General features: G+C 37.0%; 1 protein-coding gene across 3 annotated transcripts; it reads right to left on the bottom strand.

Moving 5' to 3' along the window:
• Window positions 1–2,638: 2,638 nt before the first annotated feature.
• Window positions 2,639–19,524, bottom strand: LOC129262792 (uncharacterized). Of its 3 annotated transcripts, none has more exons than XM_064101244.1 (5): window positions 19,383–19,505; window positions 13,734–13,825; window positions 12,697–12,980; window positions 11,791–12,092; window positions 2,639–5,961 (listed from the first exon to the last, which is right to left on the bottom strand). In XM_064101244.1, exons 3-5 carry the CDS (start codon window positions 12,977–12,979, stop codon window positions 5,827–5,829), a joined length of 720 nt encoding a protein of 239 aa, XP_063957314.1. In that variant the 5' UTR covers window position 12,980; window positions 13,734–13,825; window positions 19,383–19,505; the 3' UTR covers window positions 2,639–5,826. The 3 variants fall into 3 exon arrangements, with proteins under 3 accessions (XP_063957314.1, XP_063957311.1, XP_063957313.1); XM_064101241.1 differs by having other exon boundaries at window positions 13,734–13,828; XM_064101243.1 differs by lacking the exon at window positions 13,734–13,825 and having other exon boundaries at window positions 19,383–19,524.
• Between the last annotated feature and the right edge of the window lie 327 nt (window positions 19,525–19,851).

Below are 19,851 nucleotides of genomic sequence, written 5' to 3' on the forward strand. Positions count from 1 at the left end.
ACAAAGAGTCTGTGAATAAAATAGCAGTTTTGGGCCATAATTTGGTTAATTGGAACTCTTGTTGCAATGCTCACCAGGTAGTGGAGCAGTGGCGTACCTAGGATTTTCCAAAGGAGGGGGCAAATTCGTCCGCCCAAAAAAAAAAAAAAGGTCTTCAACCAAAAATAAAGGACATTTCGCACCAGAATAAAATTGACGAGCAAAAAAAAAAAAAAAAAGGTCTTCAAGTTCAGAGGGGCCCACTTAGCTCGTCAGGGATCAGTTTTGACTCGTCAGGGGGAGATACGTCCCTTGCATGTGTTGTGACTCGTCAGGGGGGCAGTCTGCCCCCCCCCCCTTAGGTACGCTAATGGAGTGGAGAAAGGGTATACCCAATGACCGGGGTAATAATTGCAATGTAAAGCGCATAGAAACAGAGTGTAATGAGTGCTATATAAATGTAACTATTATTATCATTAACTACTGCCAAACTTTTATTTCATGCATAAATAAACGTAATTAATACTGAGATTTTTCGAAGAATTCAATCTTACAGTTCTGTAAAGTATGCCATTGGTAATGAACATGCTAATTTTTGTTGTGGTCGATGGTTGAGATCATCAGCCCCACCCCATCCCCCGGTTTATGAGAAGTCTTAAAAAGTCCAGATTTATTTACTACAATATCATTTATGGATCTACATGTAGATCTGGTTTATTTGCATATAAAACCTAACTATAAAATCATGAAATCTAGGTTGAAAATGATCACACCGATGATCCCCAACACAAATAAGCACATGTGGGACACTGTATTTTTACTGCTTATAAAAAGATCCAAATTGAACACAGGGCTGGAATGACATGCCTAATTTGCTAATTTCTCAGCAATTAACTGTTTCTAACCAGAGACATTTAGCACATTTTTTCATTTAAACACTTAGATGGTAATTTTAATGGATTCTTTTCAAACTCATATTGAGATTATGACCACAACCGGCATACATGCATAACTTTGAATTGTAAGGAAAAATGATAGCACTGGAAATTTGTAAATCAATGTTGTATGCAAAATGATGAAGGCATTTTAAATAAATAAATAATATGAACATTTGTAATGCGCCGGTATCCATCATAAAAAGATGCTCATGGCGCAATAAAGAAAAGAAAAGAAAAGGAAAAAGAAAAAGAAAGGAAGGAAGAAAGAAAACCTACTAAAAAGAGGGGTAGAATAACAATTACCTAAAAGCTTGCGTGAATAACCAGGTTTTAAGAGAACTTTTGAAAGTGGTGAGACAAGAAATATTGCGGATTTCTATTGGCAGGTATTGCTTGTTATGCATATAGATTTCTTATGATGAAGGAACTGATGTCATACTGTTAGAGATTCAACCTTCCCCCTCAAGTGTATTCTTAATCCTTTGTATTATGTAATGCACAATAATGCTCTGGAGTGAATAGTGAGTAGTTAGGCTCAGTGGTTAGGCTCCATCGCACTTAATTGTAATTAACATACTCAGCATTTTTTAACTGGGTGGGTTGCCTGTTTTAGCAGGAGTACCTCACTATCTGCACAGCTTTCACACAGGCAGGACTTATTGGTCCTTGGGTCCAGTTGGGTGATTGGAAATGGAGAGTTAGAGTTTTAAGCCAAACACTTGCGCTGCAATAAAACTATATTCCAGAGTCAAGATTCACTAAACCAACATGGAGGCCTGTTCCTGATTTCCTGCATTTAGTCATCCCAGTCAAACTGTAAGTTTAGTTGTTTTTTTGTCTCATTTATGTCTTGGATTTTTATTATTCATTGAGAATAACAAAAGGTCAAAGAAAACCTCTAAAATGTGAGATGTGAAAGATGCTAACTATATTTTTTCATTAAAAGATTATTATATGTCAACAAGAATTCCATCTGTTGAAATATTGAAAGGTCTTAAAATGATATTCTTAAAATATATAAGAAACTTTGCTTTTCCTAAGCATTAATGGATTATGGAAAGTGTTTCTCATGTCATGGAATTTCTTTGTATGAAATGTTAGATTTAAGAGAAATGATGATGCTTTCTTTCAATGACCGAATTATGTCATTCTAGATTATACTTGAATACTTGAATTAAGCTAGGGAAATGATGTTTCCTTGAATATAGATAACCTATTATGTTATGGTTATTGTCCTATATGTATTCCGTAGACTTTTTAAGTTTTGGAAATTGTTTAATTGTAGATGGGTTCTTCTTCATCTACCTGGGAGTTCACCCAGTGGTTCTTCAGAAGTAAAGAAGTCTGGCAGCTCATTTTCAGCCATTGACCAGACCAGTCAAGAGTAGGAGTAAAGGTTTATTAGAGGGCACCCACCAAGAACGGACAGCACCCTCGTTGACAAGATCTGATGATGGTCGTTTATCATCGCTCGTTTTACTCATTCGTTACTCCTCATGAATTTTTAGCAGGAAGCAACAGTTGATTAAAGTGGGTTATTTTATTTATACCCTCCAGAGACTTAAAACATTGTTTTGTAACCATATATATACGTTATTATTGTTTATCTTCTGTTTATTCTGGTACACCAAAACCAGAAGATTGAATTTAAATGTTGGAAGTTGAAGCCGGAAAACGAGTAATAAAACTAAACATATTTTATTTGTTGAACTAAATAATAATTGTCTTCCATGGTCATTTATTTAGTTTTACAGTAGTGAGTTGAGAGAGTCACCATTCAACACAAGTTATGTCCATTTGAATTTATTCAGGTGTGACACATACACTCAATCTTTCACATTCATTTCTATGAAATATAACATATTTTTCTCTGATTTGATGATAAAGTCAAAAGCTCTCGGATCGTCTGTATGCCATGACATTAAAACAAAAGTAATTCTCTGAGAACTTTGTGTAATAATAATTGATGATTTTAATAATGTACAAACGTGATCATCTGCTAAATATTAGGAAAATATTTTTCGTCATTACATGATAAACTGTTTGACTTGATCGAAACAAACAACATACACCCAACTCACATACATAACAATTTTCAATAGTATAGTGCAATAAAGCATAAAAATATGACATAGTACATCCAGGTATTTAAAAAACACATCAAAATCTGCAGATAAGTTTCACAACATAAGTATTTGTTTATAGCTTGGCATGAGGCCTGGGCCCTTACAAAGCATAGTTATTGATTATATACAGGCTATGACTGACTTATTACACATCATGATCAATGATGAAAGTCGGCTAGATGATAAATGATTATAATATGTTTAGCGTTAAGGTGACCCGGGAGGGGGTGGTGTTTCACGATGATTTTAAGTAAGACTTAGAGTCGCACTTAAGTGCATAGTTACATGCGTTACATATCTTATACGAGCCGGCATTTAAGTGCGACTTTTAAGTCAGACTTAAATCTTTGTGAAACGCCCCTCCCCCCCTGAAAAAAAACCCAGTCATGACATTAGCTTTGGGATTGGAACAGCATAGGAAATAATTTTGATTTAGGGGCTTTTTTCATTAATTAAGGGGCTATTTTTTCAGAATTTGGGTGATTACTGAATTGAAGGGGGCTACTCCTTTCATTTCAAGGGCTATTTTTTTTGGGGGGGGGGGCTAAATGAGTAATATTCTGCATTACTATCTATATAGAGCGTTTAAGCGATACATTAAATATGCATATTTTGGTCTGCATCAATTGCCCGTGCAGTCCAGAGCGTATCCCTATAAAGGACCGAAATCCGACGAATATCCCTTAGGTTCCTGTGCAAAATTTGCTATTGAATATGAGAGCATATTCAACAGTCTAGTGCGCATGCGCGAATGCGTGACATGTACCGACACGTACAACAATGAAAGCAACGCGATGCGCAGCATAGAGCACAACTACGCTCGATGACGTCATAATGAACTACAAGCAAGTCACATGTCAAGTTATTACAATTTGCAAATTTTAGCTGCGATTTTGGCTGTCATGAGGAAGAATACATCCTGATGTTTAAAGGTTTGCATGGTGATATGAGCAATCACGGAAGTGATTTACGGTACACCATGTGTAAACTCCAGGAAGGACCGAGATAAGAAAAGTGGATAAAAATAGAGGTAAACTGGAACGTGGAGGTTTGAAAAGTAGAGTATTCTTTTCAAAATGAGTGTAGTCCTTTAAAGGACTGTAAACCAGGAGTGGAAAGCCAAGTAGTAGTCAACCTGCCCGAAACGTTGAGTCTACGCTACAGCTACTACTCTATTTGCCGACTAAAGCCAGCCTTCTCTCACCTACTCAAGCCTGCCTACTATTCAGCTTTCCACTCCTTCTGGTTTACAGTCCTTTTAAGGACTACACTCATTTCGAAAAGAATACTCTACTTTCAAACCTCCCAATATCACGCCTTTCCAATTCACCTCCAATTCTAATCCACTTTTCTTATCTCGGTCCCTCCAGGACTCGACACATGGTGTACCGTAAACCTCTTCCGCCATGGAATATATCCTCTTGCTTTCATGTATTTCCTATGCTGGTGTAACATTTTTATGACCCTTTCCATCAGACCCTTTTCAGGTGCTATACTGAAGTCTGGGTCTTGTGATGTGCTGTCATTAAACTCATTTTACTAATGATAAAAATAACAATAGACAAATGAAATGTGATAAATATTTTACGAGTTAAAGGGAGGCTAGGAGGTAAAACCCTTTAATTTTCCCAATTTAATAAGCAAACACTTTTGGCAGTAGCTGTGGTAGAAACAAAGACGGCGATTGCGCATGGAATGGCTTTCACGTGACTCGATTCAGCCGGTTATTGGCTGAATTCTCGTACTGTATTTATAGAAATAAAATAATTACAATAATATTAATGATAATATTATACACCACTATCATAATAGAGGATCGTCTATTAAATATAATATCTGTGCCACGATACAGTAAAAAAAAACTGTCGATATAGACCAACCAATTGAGACAAGAAAATCAAATTAGCTGGTAATCTCTAGGGGGTCCTTTGATACATTGATGTCATCTGTGCCTGGGAGGCGAAAAGCGAACTGAATCACTGTGCCCAGCAGGTCTCTCCTCCGCATAATGTTTCAATGCATAAAATTATTCAAGGGAAACTAAATTAGTCTGCACTCCGGATCGTTCAAGAACACAGTATGAAACTGCTGGGAGGTCTTGGACGAAAATTGATGAACGGGAGCAGAAGTTTCGGAGTTGACGAAAAACTGCAAATTTGCCGTTTGTCCCAAGTCAAAGGCAAAACTGTTGTTTTGATTCATCAATTTTCTACAAACACCTCCAAGCAGTTCTTTGTCATTTGATGGTCATTTTCAATACATTTTCTATGTTCTTGAACCCTCCGTCTGTCGCAGAGCAAAAAATCCCTAATGTCATACCACGCAGTCATAACGTAACGTACAGGGGCTGATTGCACGAAAGGATCTTTCCAAGGACCCATCTTTTATGACGCGCTTTATGCGGGAAATTTTTGATAAACAAATAAAATTTGTTAACTTTTAAATTAATTTTATACAATTTCATCAGATATCACATCATTTTTATAAACAAAGATTTTGTTTAATGTAACAGACGAATGAAATATGTTTGCAGGTAGATCTCTAGATCCTTTTTTTAAACTGCGTTTCACATGGCGCTTCACAATAAATGGAAAGACAGTTCTTGCAAAAATTATTTCGTGCGACTGCGATTGGCCCCAAGTAACTTGCGAACCTTCCTTCGTTCCTATAGGCGTTGATGCACAGGTCAGCAGCTTTCCGTAAGATAAAAGATAACGATATTATCAATATCATATTGCAGGCTTTGAAGTGTTCTCATGGGCAATGTTTCAGTTATATATGACTCAAAAGTCAGGCTCATCAACAAAATCTACTATATCTTCACGTTGCGATCGCTTCAGCGCCTTCTTTAATTTCTCCTTAGTGGCCTCGACGCCATTTACGTTTCGCCACTGAAGTAACATCTGGAATATACATTCCTGTAGAGGGAAGACAGAGAACGAGAGAAAGCGATGTCTTAAAGTCAGGCTTAAGGGTTGGTTTTCTTGTTGCAGTGTTTAATCAAGGCAGCAAATTTAGAAAAACATATTGGTACCTTTAGGTTTCGTGAAAATCTATTACAGGCTAAGTGAATTTTTTTCAATGTTTTTTTATTTGTGACGTCATGCAAGCAGCTCCACCATACAGGTATATCATATGTTTTTAACAGAAAAATGGTGCAATATGAATGCTGTGGATCATCAACATCATCAATATAAATTCTATGAATTTGATTCTTTAATAGAACATGATAAAAATAGTTTTCTTACAGAAGGGGGTAAGAAATTATATGTTTAATGATATATTCCATGCACAAATTAATTCAATTTTTTTAGAATAACATTTTTGTCTCGCCTGCATAGCAGAGCGAGACTATAAGCGCCGCTTTTCCGACGGCGGCGGCGACGGCGTCAACATCAAATCTTAACCTAAGGTTTTAAGTTTTTAAAATGACATCATAACTTAGAAAGTATATGGACCTAGTTCATGAAACTTGGACATAAGGTTAATCAAGTATTACTGAACATCCTGCCTGAGTTTAAGATCACATGACCAAGGTCAAAGGTCATTTAGGGTCAATAAACTTTGGTCAAGTTGGGGGTATTTGTTGAAATACTATCATAACTTTGAAAATTTATGGATCTAGTTCTATGAAACTTAGACATTAGGTTAATCAAGTACCACTGAATATCCTGTGTGAGTTTCAGGTCACATGACCGTGGTCAATGGTCATTAAAGGTCAATGAACTTTGGCCGTGTTGGGGGTATTTGTTAAATTACCATCCTAACTCTGAAAGTCTATGGATCAAGTTCATAAAACTTGGACATAGGAGTAATCAAGTATCACTGAACATCCTGTACAAGTTTCAGGTCACATGACCATGGTCAAAGGTCATTTAAGGTCAATAAACTTTGGCCGTGTTGGGGGTATTTGTTGAATTACCATCCTAACTCTAAAAGTTTATGAATCTAGTTCATAAAACTTGGGATATAACAGTAATCAAGTATCACTGAACATCCTCTGTGAGTTTCAGGTCACAAAACCAAGGTCAAAGGTCAGTTAAGGTCAATAAACTTAGGCCATGTTGGGGTAATTGTTGAATTGCCATCATAACTTTGAAAGTTTATGGATAGAGTGAATGAAATGTGGACATGGGTGTAGTTGACAAGTCTTAAGTCACCGTTCAAATGTCATTTATGGTCAATGAACGTGGTATTATGTCATTATATGAATGGTGTTTTGGTGAATGATTATTTTATAGTAGTTTTCAAAGTTAGCACTGCTGCTATATTAAATCGCATAATGCAGGTGAGACTGCCAGAGGCGTTCCACTTGTTTACAATTGAAAGCTGTTCTGTCCAGTTCCTACATAACAGAATTGATCATTTGGTGCATTATCTTTACAAAGATCAAACTAGTGCTGTAGCCGAACTGCCGAACCGAACGGAAGTTCGCCGAACTTGGCACTTCCGAACCGGACCGAACCGAACCAAACACAAAGGCCTGGTTCGGTAAAAAAAATTAGGCACATTCATTTTACTACGTAATATAATGAAAAGCGGGGACTACATATATTTAAATATAAAATGAAAAAAAAATATTGGTTAGTGATTGTGCACAATAAGAATTCCACACAAAATATTTTTTAAATCCACTATTTAAGCTCACATCTTGTCTTTGATTGAGTTATCAACTTAAGAATATTTTATTAACATGAATATATTTTTTCTTCATTAAATGAGGGGACATTTGAAGCTAAACTCGGTATAAAAGTGTGGTTGAATTACGTATTGCCGTAATCGTAATCGGACCTAATTGTTTTCTATTTAATTAAGAAAAAGGACAAGACATAAATTCATTCCTCGTAAATGACAAAGTATGGCAGCTTCGGTCTCGCCTTTGATTGAATTTTTATCAGTCTCAGTTTTTTTATTACCATGAATTTATTTATTTTTCTCATAAAATGTGGGGACATTTTAAGCTAAACTCGGTTAAAAAGTGTAGTTGAATTACGTATAACTGTAATCGATCATGATTGTGATCGGCGTACATGTAATTGTTTTGTATTTAATAATAGAAACATTGTAAAGTCAAAAAGGGGCCTAAGCTTTCGATCCTAGCAGAATCTTCATCGGAGGCAAAATGACAAACATATAAAGTGGAACAACCATAATATAGACCACAAACAAGCTACAGCAACACTAGAAACAAGGAGACAAAAGGGGCATTAGTGAGTAGAGAAGACCAATCAGGTTAGTGAAGGGGATGAAAGAAAAGGAGTAGGCAGACACAAAGGGAAGTTAGTGTAAGTAAGGCCAAGAGGGATTAAGATAATGAGGCAGGCAACATCAAACAGGATCTGGAACAAAACAGTGATAGAGGGATGAATAACTAGAGAATTAGTGAGAGGTGGGTCAAACAGGTTACAAAGAAAGGCTTAATAAACTGGTGCATAAGAGTGGGGGGAAAAAAGAAGAAAAAGAATGAGGAACAACTGATAATGTGCAAAAGACATATAAGTATATATGATAAAGCATTAAACAAACTAAGAGAAGAAGGTAAGTGTAAATATGTATCTATAAGTGATATGTATATAAATATATCCAAAAAAGAAATGTATATGAAAAAATATATAAATATATACACATATGGTGTAACTGATATGGTAATCCGCTAGGTGTGACGGGAAAAAACATAAGACTATATAGTAGGAAAGAAAAAAAATCTGTATATGTGAAAAAGAGGAAGCAAATTGCCTAAAAAGGTAAAAGCAAATATAGAAGAGAGGGGGTGTATTATGAAGAAACCATAGTATACATGTAAATAAGCAAATGTGGTAAATCTAAAAGAGGTGAGTGGAGAAAAAACAAAAATATATATATATATATATAATAATTATTATATCGCCTGAATAAGGAAGGAAAAATTGGAGCTGAGCTTGTATGAGATATGGGAGGAAAGTAGAGTAAGAAACTATAATGTAACTATTCAAAAGAGCTGAGGGGAAAAATTATATGTATATATAAATTGAAAGTGGATAGGAAAGAAAAATCAGTCGTTCCCCTCTTGGATGTTCAGGCCATGAGGTTGGGTGGTGCGAAGTCGTCTCATCCAGAGCTTCTCCCTGCTAGTACGGACTGAGTCAGGACGGGTACCTAAAGATTCGATGCCCTGTAGCATCATGTCAGTGATGGAGTGGTTGGGGAGGTTAAAATGGCGGCCAACTGGAGTGTCCAGCTTTGCTGTGTTGACGGTGGATCTGTGCCCGTAGAATCGTTTCTTGAGTGTGGTCTTGGTTTCCCCTATGTATTGTACCCTACAAACTCTGCAAGTGATGAGATATACAACATTAGTGGTAGTGCATGTGATGTTGCCCTTGATTTGGTGAGACAGGCTGGTAGAGTTGCTGGTGAAAGTATCGCCCTCGTGAAGGTGTATTTCACATATGATGCACCTGTTGCTGGTGCATTTGAAGGTGCCATGCTGTATGGGAGAAGAATGGTTAGTGAGGGAGGGCACTTCAGCACGAACAATGAGGTCCCTGAGATTCGGTGGGCGTCGGTATGCTAGAAGGGGAGTATCGGGAACGGCCTGTTGGAGACGATCAGAAGTGTGTAAAATGTGGTGGTTATCAAACAGGATTTTGCGGAGAGGGGGTAGATTGGGATGGAAGGTGGTCACAAGCGGTAATAATAGAAACAAGTGGAGTGCCTCTGGCCGTCTCACCTGCATCACGCGATTCAATATAGCAGCAGTGCTGATTTTGAAAACTACTATAACTCGCACAAGATGTTCAGTGATACTTGGTTACTCTTATTTCCACGTTTTATGAACTAGACCAATACACTTATAGAGATATGATGGCAATTCAACAAATACCCCCAACGTGGCCAAAGTTCTTTGACCTTACATGACCTTTGACCTTGATCATGTGACCTGAAACTCGCACAGGATGTTCAGTGATACTTGATTACTATTATGTCTAAGTTTTATGAACTAGACCAACACACTTTCAAATTTATGGCTGTAATTCAACAAATACCCCAATTTGGCCAAAGTTCATTGACCCTAAATGACCTTTGACCTTGATCATGTGACCTGAAACTCGCACAGGATGTTCAGTAATACTTGATTACTATTATGTCCAAGTTTCATGAATCAGATCCATAAACTTTCAAAGTTATGATGGTAATTCAACAGATACCCCAATTCGGCCAAAGTTCATTGACCCTAAATGACCTTTGACCTTGGTCATGTGATGTGAAACTCATGCAGGATGTTCAGTGATACTTGATTAACCTTATGTATAAGTTTCATGAACTAGGTCCATATATTTTCTAAGTTATGATGACATTTCAAAAACTTAACCTTAGGTTAAGATTTTGATGTTGATTCCCCCAACATGGTCTAAGTTCATTGACCCTAAATGACCTTTGACCTTGGTCATGTGACATGAAACTCAGGCAGGATGTTCAGTAATACTTGATTAACCTTATGGCCAAGTTTCATGAACTAGGTCCATATACTTTCTAAGTTATGCTGTCATTTCAAAAACTTAACCTCAGGTTAAGATTTGGTGTTGACGCCGCCGTCGCCGTCGGAAAAGCGGCGCCTATAGTCTCACTCTGCTATGCAGGTGAGACAAAAACTGACATAAATTCATTCCTTGTGACTGACAAAGTAATGGTAAAGTATGTATATTTCACCTTCTGAAATATACATATCAATATTAAAGATAAATAAATAAGAGATGAAGGAATGAGGTTAGAAAAAACAGAAAAGATAAAAATTCAAAGCAAGTCAATGCATGTTCCCTGATCGTGTACCGGATATGGTTGATAAGGAAAGTTGAAACAGGAAGTCCAAACAACCTGCTCTCAGTTGCTATTATGCTGGTAAAATTCATATTCCGAATTTGAAATGTTTTTCCATTGTCAATATTTTCTAAAAAGTGGTTTAATCTGGTCATTTACTGAAAATGAAATGATAAATTTTCAGTTCTGTCTTGGTTCTGACGATCAACGCCGAGTGATTTCATAACACTAAAATACACAGTACAGTCCCATGTACTCATTTTCGTGTTGGAAATATGTTTGAAGTCACTCTAGTGTCGATCTTTCGGGACCAAGAATGGACTGATATTTTATCTTTTTAAAGTAATTGATTGACCAGATTTAACCACTTTTCAGAAAAAAGGGACTTTCATATTCTGTAGAATGTGAATTTTACCAGTATAATAACAGTTGAGTGGAGGTTGTTTGTCTACTGTTCCGACATTCCCGATCAACACTTTCCAATCGGAGAAGCTGCGTTTGCAATGGCATTGTAATCGATCATGATCATATCTACATGGAATAATCAATGAACAAAAAAATATTCTGTTCTTTGTAATTCTGTTTCTGTCCTCATTTTCTCGTTATCAATATTATTTTCTTTGTTTTTTTTAATTCAATTTAAAAATGAAAGTAGAAATGACTCTTATTTTTGGTTTCAAGATTGAAATAAATAAAAGAAAGTTATGCAGCAATTTTTATAACCATTCTTTTTAGAAACAAAATTTATTATAAATATACGACAGAATTTTTATATGATAATTTGTTTTTAGTTTCATATGTTAATAATTTAATTGCGCATTTATTGCCGAACCCCGAACCGAACCAAAGTTCGGAAAAAATTTGCCGAACCCTACCGAACAGAACCCGAACATGCCGCCTGACTTGCAGCACTAGATCAAACCTAGCATTCAAGAACTTCAAGAAGACCTTACCTTTACTAGTGGATACTGTTCTTGCATAACTTGAATTTCCGAGTTGTTAAAGCCGAGAAAAGTGCCCACCATTCTCCATTCTGCACCAAGCTTGTGAGAGAGGTCCCGTAACTTGATTTCGGTGATTTCGTGGCTAATCTGATGGGGGGCTAGTGGCATTGGGGCATCGAAGGGCTGGGGCTGGGCTTGGGCAACGTAAGCCGGGGCTTGCGCAGGAGGGTAGTTATTCTGCTGTTGGTGGTGGTTCATCGGCTCTGGCGGTATCGGTCTCATACCCTTGGGAACAGAGCGCCGGCATTCACCTGTGTAGGGATAAGTATTCAAGATCATAGGATTTTCAAGGATCATATGATTTAATACAAGTTCACCCTTACAACAAGTTGATGATTTAATAATTTAATAAAAGCATACAAATTAATTAAATATATGTACATTGGTGAAGGTTTGAATTTGAAAAGGTATTTTAATATTAACAATCACATGAAATTAACAATCATGTGAAATTTACATCGTATGATAAAATACAACTAATGAATCAATATACATAAAACAATCATAACATCTTCAAATCATGAAAGATAACACACGAGGGGATACAGGCTGGAATAGACAGGAAAAGGAGTTGAAGGAGATGTAGGAAGAGTACTCTGAAAGCCGGAAGTAGAAGAGGGATGTAATGGAAAGTGAAAAAATTGTCAAAGAATAAGATAATTATAATTTTTTTATTTTATGACATTAACTACGAGCAGCTTCTCCATATGTCTTGTGACATTAAAAAAATACGAGATGAAAAAAAAAAAGACTTATTGTATATGGCCTTCCATAAGAAAACAGGGAGGGAAGGAAAGACTGCCGGGGGGGGGGGAGAAAAAAAAAGAAAGAGAGAGTACTGATATCAACCCTCACCAGTTCTGACTTTCTCAGCAAGGCACCGGAGTTTAGTCTTATTCAACGCCTCTATCAGCAACCCACGCTCCTGAGACGGATGCTGGTTATTGTGCCACGTGTACAGCATCTGACTGGCGGCCTGTTCTATGTTCCTCATGTACTGCATCTCCCAGTTGGATAGTCGGGCTTCTGTGATGCCAAGGTAGAGACCAAGTTTTCTCCAATCGTAAGGACCGAGCTGCTCGCTGATGTAGCTCAGCTCCAAGGCATCGAGAGGAGTATTAGGGTCAAGTGATGTCATCCTGAAAAAACAAATTAAAGTCTTGTGGGTTATTGGTGTACTGTAAAATTTGGATTTTTTTTTTTTTTTGGGGGGGGGGAGATAAGAGACCAAGCCTTGTCAAGGAGTAAGAACCAAGGTGCTTTGAGCTCCAAAGCATCTAGAGGAGTTTTAGGATCCAATGACTCGATCCTAGAAAAAAATATAAAAGTCTCTTGGGTCATCAGGTTTTTTTCTTTTTGTGGGAGAGGGATATGATAATAGACCAAGCCTCCTCCAATCACAAGAAGTATCCAGCTGCTCGCTGATATAGCTGATCTCCAAGGCATCTAGGGATTTTGGGTCAAGTGACATCATTCTGAAATATACAAATAGTGGAGATCTGTGCTATGGCTCAGTTGATAATTCCAGGGTTCAAAACCACTGTAGCACTCATGTCCTTTGGCAAGGCTTTATCTACATTTGCCTCTCTCCACCCAGGTGTGGTAAATTACTAAATTGGTACTCGGTATGAATGGATTTCTTGATTGTTTTTGAGCCCTTTCAGTGTAGCCATACTACAAAGCTGGGATAATAGTACATGTACACAAGACTAATAGAAACATTGTATTAAATGCAAATACATGTACATGTAGTTTCCAAGATCACTCATTTGTAAAATTGGAAAGTTTGAGAGGGAAATAGGTACAGAGCAAATATCTTATCTTAAACCAAGCTGCTCACTGATGCAGCCAAACTCCATTTGCAAAATAATGCCTAGAAAACAATGTTATACCCGGTATGTTGCCCTCATAAGTCAAAATCAGAAAGTTGGGTTGGTCGGTCGGTTTCCTTTCTTACTTTTAGTAAATATCTGTAACTGGCGAACTGCTGCAAAAAGAAAATTATGTATGGGATGAATACATGTATGTACTCAGACATGTCAAAAAGCAAAGTGCTTTCTAAAGTCATTGAATACAAGTTTGAAAAATTGCTTTGCCTAAATCTGAAATTTCCTCACAAAACATTGGTCTTCCTAATTAAAATAAAACAAAAAACACCAACCCGTTATTTTCTATTCTATGCACTTGTTCACTGCAACCACTCTGCCTGTGGGGTATGTAGATCTATGGTATGCCAATGCAGTACAGAGCAGTAATATCACTTTTGTAACCAAAAATACATATTCCATACAGTTGCAATTCATTTTTTATTTAGTAACCTGAGGATCATTTTTCATTCACCAGAGCACTCAAAATCTTGAATTTTTGGCATATTTTTGTGTACGTCCTCTACATGTATTGGTGGAAAGTTAAATTGCAAGAAAATTGTCATTTTTCAATCTCTAATTTTAATTCAGAAAAAATAATTAAAAGAACTCAATTTACTTTAGGGCCAAGTTACATGTATATGATGAATTGCTGTAATGGAGACTAACTGTGTAAAGAAATCAAGCATTTGTCCCCTAGAACAAGAGAAAACAAGCCAAACATTGCCAACCTTATTTCACCACACCTAGACCTACATGTAGTTAGGTAGGACAACAACAAAAACGAAACAGCATTTCTACTAACAAGCATTACCTTAATATATTCTTTTTTAGCATTATTGTCAAAGACATTGCTCAAAACTTACCATAAGATTTCCTAAATAGTGAAAAATAATGCTTAAATGCTCCATAAAATGTGTCTGGAAATGCATAGATCTATTTTGGCCCATCCCCATCATGCCCATAGGCTATACTGTGTGGGTTAGTGGCTGATAATAGGCATTTTTAAGTCTTTATCCCGGGGGGGGGGGGGCCACTTACATTGACGAGTGGATACCATGCGCGACCAAAAAAACACGTAAAAAGGATGTCTTTTTCACGATAGGGAACATTACGTACGTAACGTGATAAGGGTGTCAAAAACACAAAAATAATGAAAAAAGGGTATCTATTTCGCTCGGAAAATTACGTGTTTAGGGTCGAATTTTGCGGGGATGATAAAACAAAATTAAAATGTTTTATAAAGGATGTCCTTTTTGCCCCAACACTTCGTGTTTAGAGTCCTATTTGCGCGAGGTGTAGAAGGTGGGGTCGTATTAAACCAAATATAAGGTAAAGCCGACGACCGAAGGACCCGTAACAATAATCATTCCTGTACTTGTTTAGGGGTTCATTTCAGGGAATATTTGCCAAGAGTATCGTTTTGTTTCCAATACTTGTTAAGGGTAGGGTTTCACACGCCAATACTTGTTAAGGGGTGCATTTTCAGAATATGGAAATTACGTGTTTAGGGTGCTTTTCGAGACCCCATGGTCGCGCATGGTATCCACTCGTGAATGGAAGTGGACCCCCCGGGGTCTTTATGCTGACTGAGACTGTTTGAGCCTCTGTGAGGAGCCATGGAAACATGTCACATTGATAGATAATCAACTTGGCTGCCAGAAAATGTGAAGATGTTGCTACAATTAACAACATTGTTCACTCAAAATATAGAATGAAAATTTGAGGCAAATTCACCTATTGACTTTTTTTACACATGTCTAAAGCACAATTCTGGTGCCATTGCCTTGTTCATTGAATGAGTGTAAGAAATTTAAAGTTTAAATGAAGGAAATTAAATAAAATTAAAATAATTAATACAATCCAATGGCAACTAAAAACCCTATCATTGCATTTCTGATCGGTTAGAAAGAAAATGTGCAAAGAATTCAAATGATACTACACTTTTTAAAGGGGAAGTTCACCCTGACAAGAAATCTATTGTAAAAATAACAGAAAAAACAATATCATAAGATTTAAAATAGTTATTAGAATTTTAACTTTTTGATTTGTGACATCATACCTGAGCACCTCCCCCATAAATGAAAAGTCATTTTCTCATTGAAAATGGTTATATAACTTATATTGTACCTTCAGTGGCCCGTATTCTGATAGCAGGTTTAACTTAAACTCAGGTTTAAAGTTGTGGTTTAAGTATGGGAAGCCAAAAGTATCAAAATTTTATTAAGTTGCATGTTTCTTATGTTTACTTTGCTCTTTCCTGATTCATCGATGGTGAAGACAATCATCTATTTATACTTCCTAGACAATTATGAATGATTTGAGAGCCAAATGAGCTGAAGTATGATATCTCTACCGTTATTGATTTATGTAACATTTGGCTGTCCATACTTAAACCACAACTTTAGGCCTGGGTTTAAGTTAAACCTGCTATCAGAATACGGGCCAGTAGGTTTATTCCAACGTTAGACAAATTATTTCACAGAAATTCACACCTACTTCTGGGAGAAAACAAAATCTAGCGATAGTCATCATGAACAATTAAAAAATTGAAATTTATGCACTTTATTATACAACAATAACATATGGGGCAGCTGCTCATTTAACGTTTTATATGATGTCACAAATCCAAAATTACAGCTTTATAGATTGGATCTGGAATTTGATCTAATCAAGAGAGACTTGACTCAGTCATCTTGTTTTGTCATGCTTGTCCTCATCAAATTAATAACACTATACATGTACAGTTATCGTAAAGCAATATAATTTTTAATAGTATTTTTACATTTCCTAACTTCCCCTTTATTATACGAAGTCAAAGAAACTAATTTGGGGGAGAACATCTAACTGTAATATTAGTAGATCTACTAGTATTGACGATTGAATTAACTAAAATTCAATCATAGACATAGTAGGGTGTCTGGAGAAAAAATTATTTTTCTTATTCCAAGAAAATATTACATTTTCTTTGTGAATTTGAAGAGAAATAACCTTCAGACTGACAGAAATATAACATTTTTTTCAAAAATCCAATTATTGGCTGCAAAAAAGAAGAATGAAATTAGGTAAATTTTCAGCATTTCCCTGCCATAGACTGTGTAGTTAAGAAATGGACACACACAAATCCAAATTTTTAGCTTCCGAGAGCTGTTATAAATTTATTATTAATGCCAAAAACTTGTCCATGGAGTGTCAAATAGGAATTTTTATGCTCTTTCTGATGGTATGATTTTTATAAAGATTTGGAAACCAGATCACAATGAAAAATTGCGACAAAGTGAAAAAAATTTGTGCAAAACAGAAATTTCATTTTCCCATAGAAAACGCATGGAAAAATGGCAATCTCAACACACACACAAATAAGGGTTTGCAATTTATCTCTAAATCTTCATTTCAAATAATCCTATAAACTTGTCCTTACTGTCAAAAGAAGCCCCTGAATTTTCTCTTTCCATACATGCCAAACACAAGTTAATAATTAATTCAGATCACATTTTTATAGCAGCCTGAATTTCCAGAAAAAATGGGCCATATTTCCCCCTAAATCAGCCTGTTTTATGCTGACACTTTTCAGTGTGGCTTCAGACACCCTAGACATAGATCTAGACTATAAAATCAGTAGAGGTGCTGGTCCAAAAATTGGGATTGTCCCAGAAAACAAGGATATTCTCATAAACCAGGACAAATCATGTCTTGATAAATTGAGATTGTCCTTGTTTATGGGGACAGTTTTATTCCACTTACCCCTGCGGGACAAAGACAGCAATTACGGGGATTAAGAGTGCTAAAATTAGATTCAGTGACCTCAATTCCCCCCACTTCACCATCTATTTTCATGACTTGCCGTCTTCCAATAATCTTGATATGAAACCTGATATGATTTAGTTACGTTAACTAGCGCACTCAATTGATGTCGGCACTTGACAGGTGAATGAACATTCTAGATTTCTTATGTAGAGAAATCTCCCCGGGGGGCCACTTCCCTTGACGAGTGGATACCATGCGCGACCATGTGGTCTCGAAAAGCACCCTAAACACGTATTTTCCATATTCTGAAAATGCACCCCTTAACAAGTATTGGCATCTGAAACCCTACCCATAACAAGTATTGGAAACAAAATGATACTCTTAGCAAGTATTCCCTGAAATGAACCCCTAAACAAGTACAGCGATATTTTATTGTTATGTCACGGGTCCGTCGGTCGTCGGTTTTACCTTTACACACCGGTTTAGAACGGTCCCATCTTCCACACCTCTTGCAAATCGGACTCTAAACACGTAGTGTTGGGGCAAAAAGGACATCCTTTATTAAACATTTTAATTTTGTTTTATCATCCCCGCAAATTTGACCCTAAACATGTAGCTTTCCTAGCGAAATAGATACCCTTTTTTCATTATTTTTGTGTTTTTCACACCCTTGGCCTTATCACGTTACGTATGTAACGTGCCCTATCTTGAAAAAGACATCCTTTTTACGTGTTTTTTTGGTCGCGCATGGTATCCACTCGTCAATATAAGTGGCCCCCCCCCCCCCCCCCGGAGAAATCTTTGAAAACTGAGACAGTCCCTTGGCTGTAGACTAATCCCAATTTTCTGACCAGCGGCACCCAAGGATTCATTACATGCCGCCGCGCACAGAAAAATCAAGCCATAGAAGTCGTGTGTTGTGGACCCAAGAACTGAAGAAGTGAGATCCCAGCACGCGCGACCCACTAGTTAGAAATCCACTGCCAAATGCGGTTCGTGGTGCGAGGTTAGTATACTAATAGACTAACCTCGCAATACGTGTGAGTGCTACTGACTACTGCCTGTAGTACTTTAGTGTAAATATCATACTCATCATAGTCATAGACATAGTTTACTATTTTACAAAAAAATAAAAATGTGCGGGACAGCCACACCAGGCGTTTGTACATCAAACCATCCAGATCTGATCCCCATCTGCAAGAATCTTCAACCCTGAAGGAGGCAGATGTAACCTGAAGAAGAAGATTAGAAGATCCAGTCAGATCCATTCTGCCTTAGACAGCTGGCAGCCGTCTGTTTCGAGGAGTTTTTTAACGTTTTTTTATTTTTTAAATTTCTCCTCATACACAGACGGCTCGCTATCGTGCAGCCACCGTTAGGGACTTACAATGCAAAATCCCCCCGTCGGGGCTCTTCAATTTTTGTCTTTAATGAATCAAACTTTTGAAAATTAACGCGACCGAAATGCAAATTAATATTCCCTCTTGGCATTAATTGCCAAAAAACGGGGAAAATCAAGTTAAATGGAACAAAAACAGTGACTTACCTCGGCTGTCGCGCAACTTCACTGCCCTGTTTTATCCGAACTTAATACACATAAACATATGGCCATTGAGTCCCCTGTACAGATCGCGCTAGAACTTCGGTCTCTGTATTTGGTGAGTGAAGCCAACGGAGTTCAGCTGAACAACTAACATAACAGAGACCGAAGCTTTTGGTCTAATTCTGCCTAAGCTGCACTCCGTGCAGTGCAGTCCCACACACTGAATAACATGTTGGTCAACCAGCATGCACCGGCACCACCACGGCACCAGATTCCAGAAAGGCAGCCGGCAGAATCACATTAACAATCACAGCTGATCGACTGTGCAAGTCACAGCTTCGAAAAACGTCATAAGACAAGGAAAAATGAAGGTGGTATCAACTTACCTGAAGTTTCAATAAAATCTATCGGCTAGACGTGAATTAAGTGAGAATTCAAGGGGAATTCAGAGATGGATGTCGCTTCTGAATTCCGCCACTTCCTCACTGATGACACATCATTGATCGATCGAAAATTAATAACGCTGAAATTAGAACAGTCGTTTTCTCCATTGAAAAATTGTACTTTACTTTTTGTTTTAATTTGTGGGAGACTCTACTCATGAAAAATATTAAAATGCAATTTTTTATTAACATTTTCTTTAAAAAATATATATTTATAATTTTGCTTGACAAACAAGCAAAACATTTTTGATTGAATTTGTAATTTTGACTAGTTTAAGACTAAGTAAATAAGGGGAACCCCCATATTCATGATGACGTATAGTCCTTTGCCAGGACTGTTCTACTTTTCAGTTGATCAATAACACAATCCTCGACCTCTACGCCCGAAATGAAAACAGCCACACGATTTCCG

The sequence above is a fragment of the Lytechinus pictus genome, chromosome 6 (assembly GCF_037042905.1).
Source record: "Lytechinus pictus isolate F3 Inbred chromosome 6, Lp3.0, whole genome shotgun sequence".
Lineage (NCBI taxonomy): Eukaryota > Metazoa > Echinodermata > Echinoidea > Temnopleuroida > Toxopneustidae > Lytechinus > Lytechinus pictus.

Excerpts from the sequence above, each read along its gene's own strand:
- LOC129262792 (XM_064101243.1), bottom strand. The coding sequence starts at position 12,979 with ATGACATCACTTGACCCTAATACTCCTCTCGATGCCTTGGAGCTGAGC. Across the intron at positions 12,093-12,696 it reads TGCTGAGAAAGTCAGAACTG|GTGAATGCCGGCGCTCTGTT; the intron begins GTGAGGGTTGAT and ends ATCCCTACACAG. Across the intron at positions 5,962-11,790 it reads AACAGTATCCACTAGTAAAG|GAATGTATATTCCAGATGTT; the intron begins GTAAGGTCTTCT and ends TTCCCTCTACAG.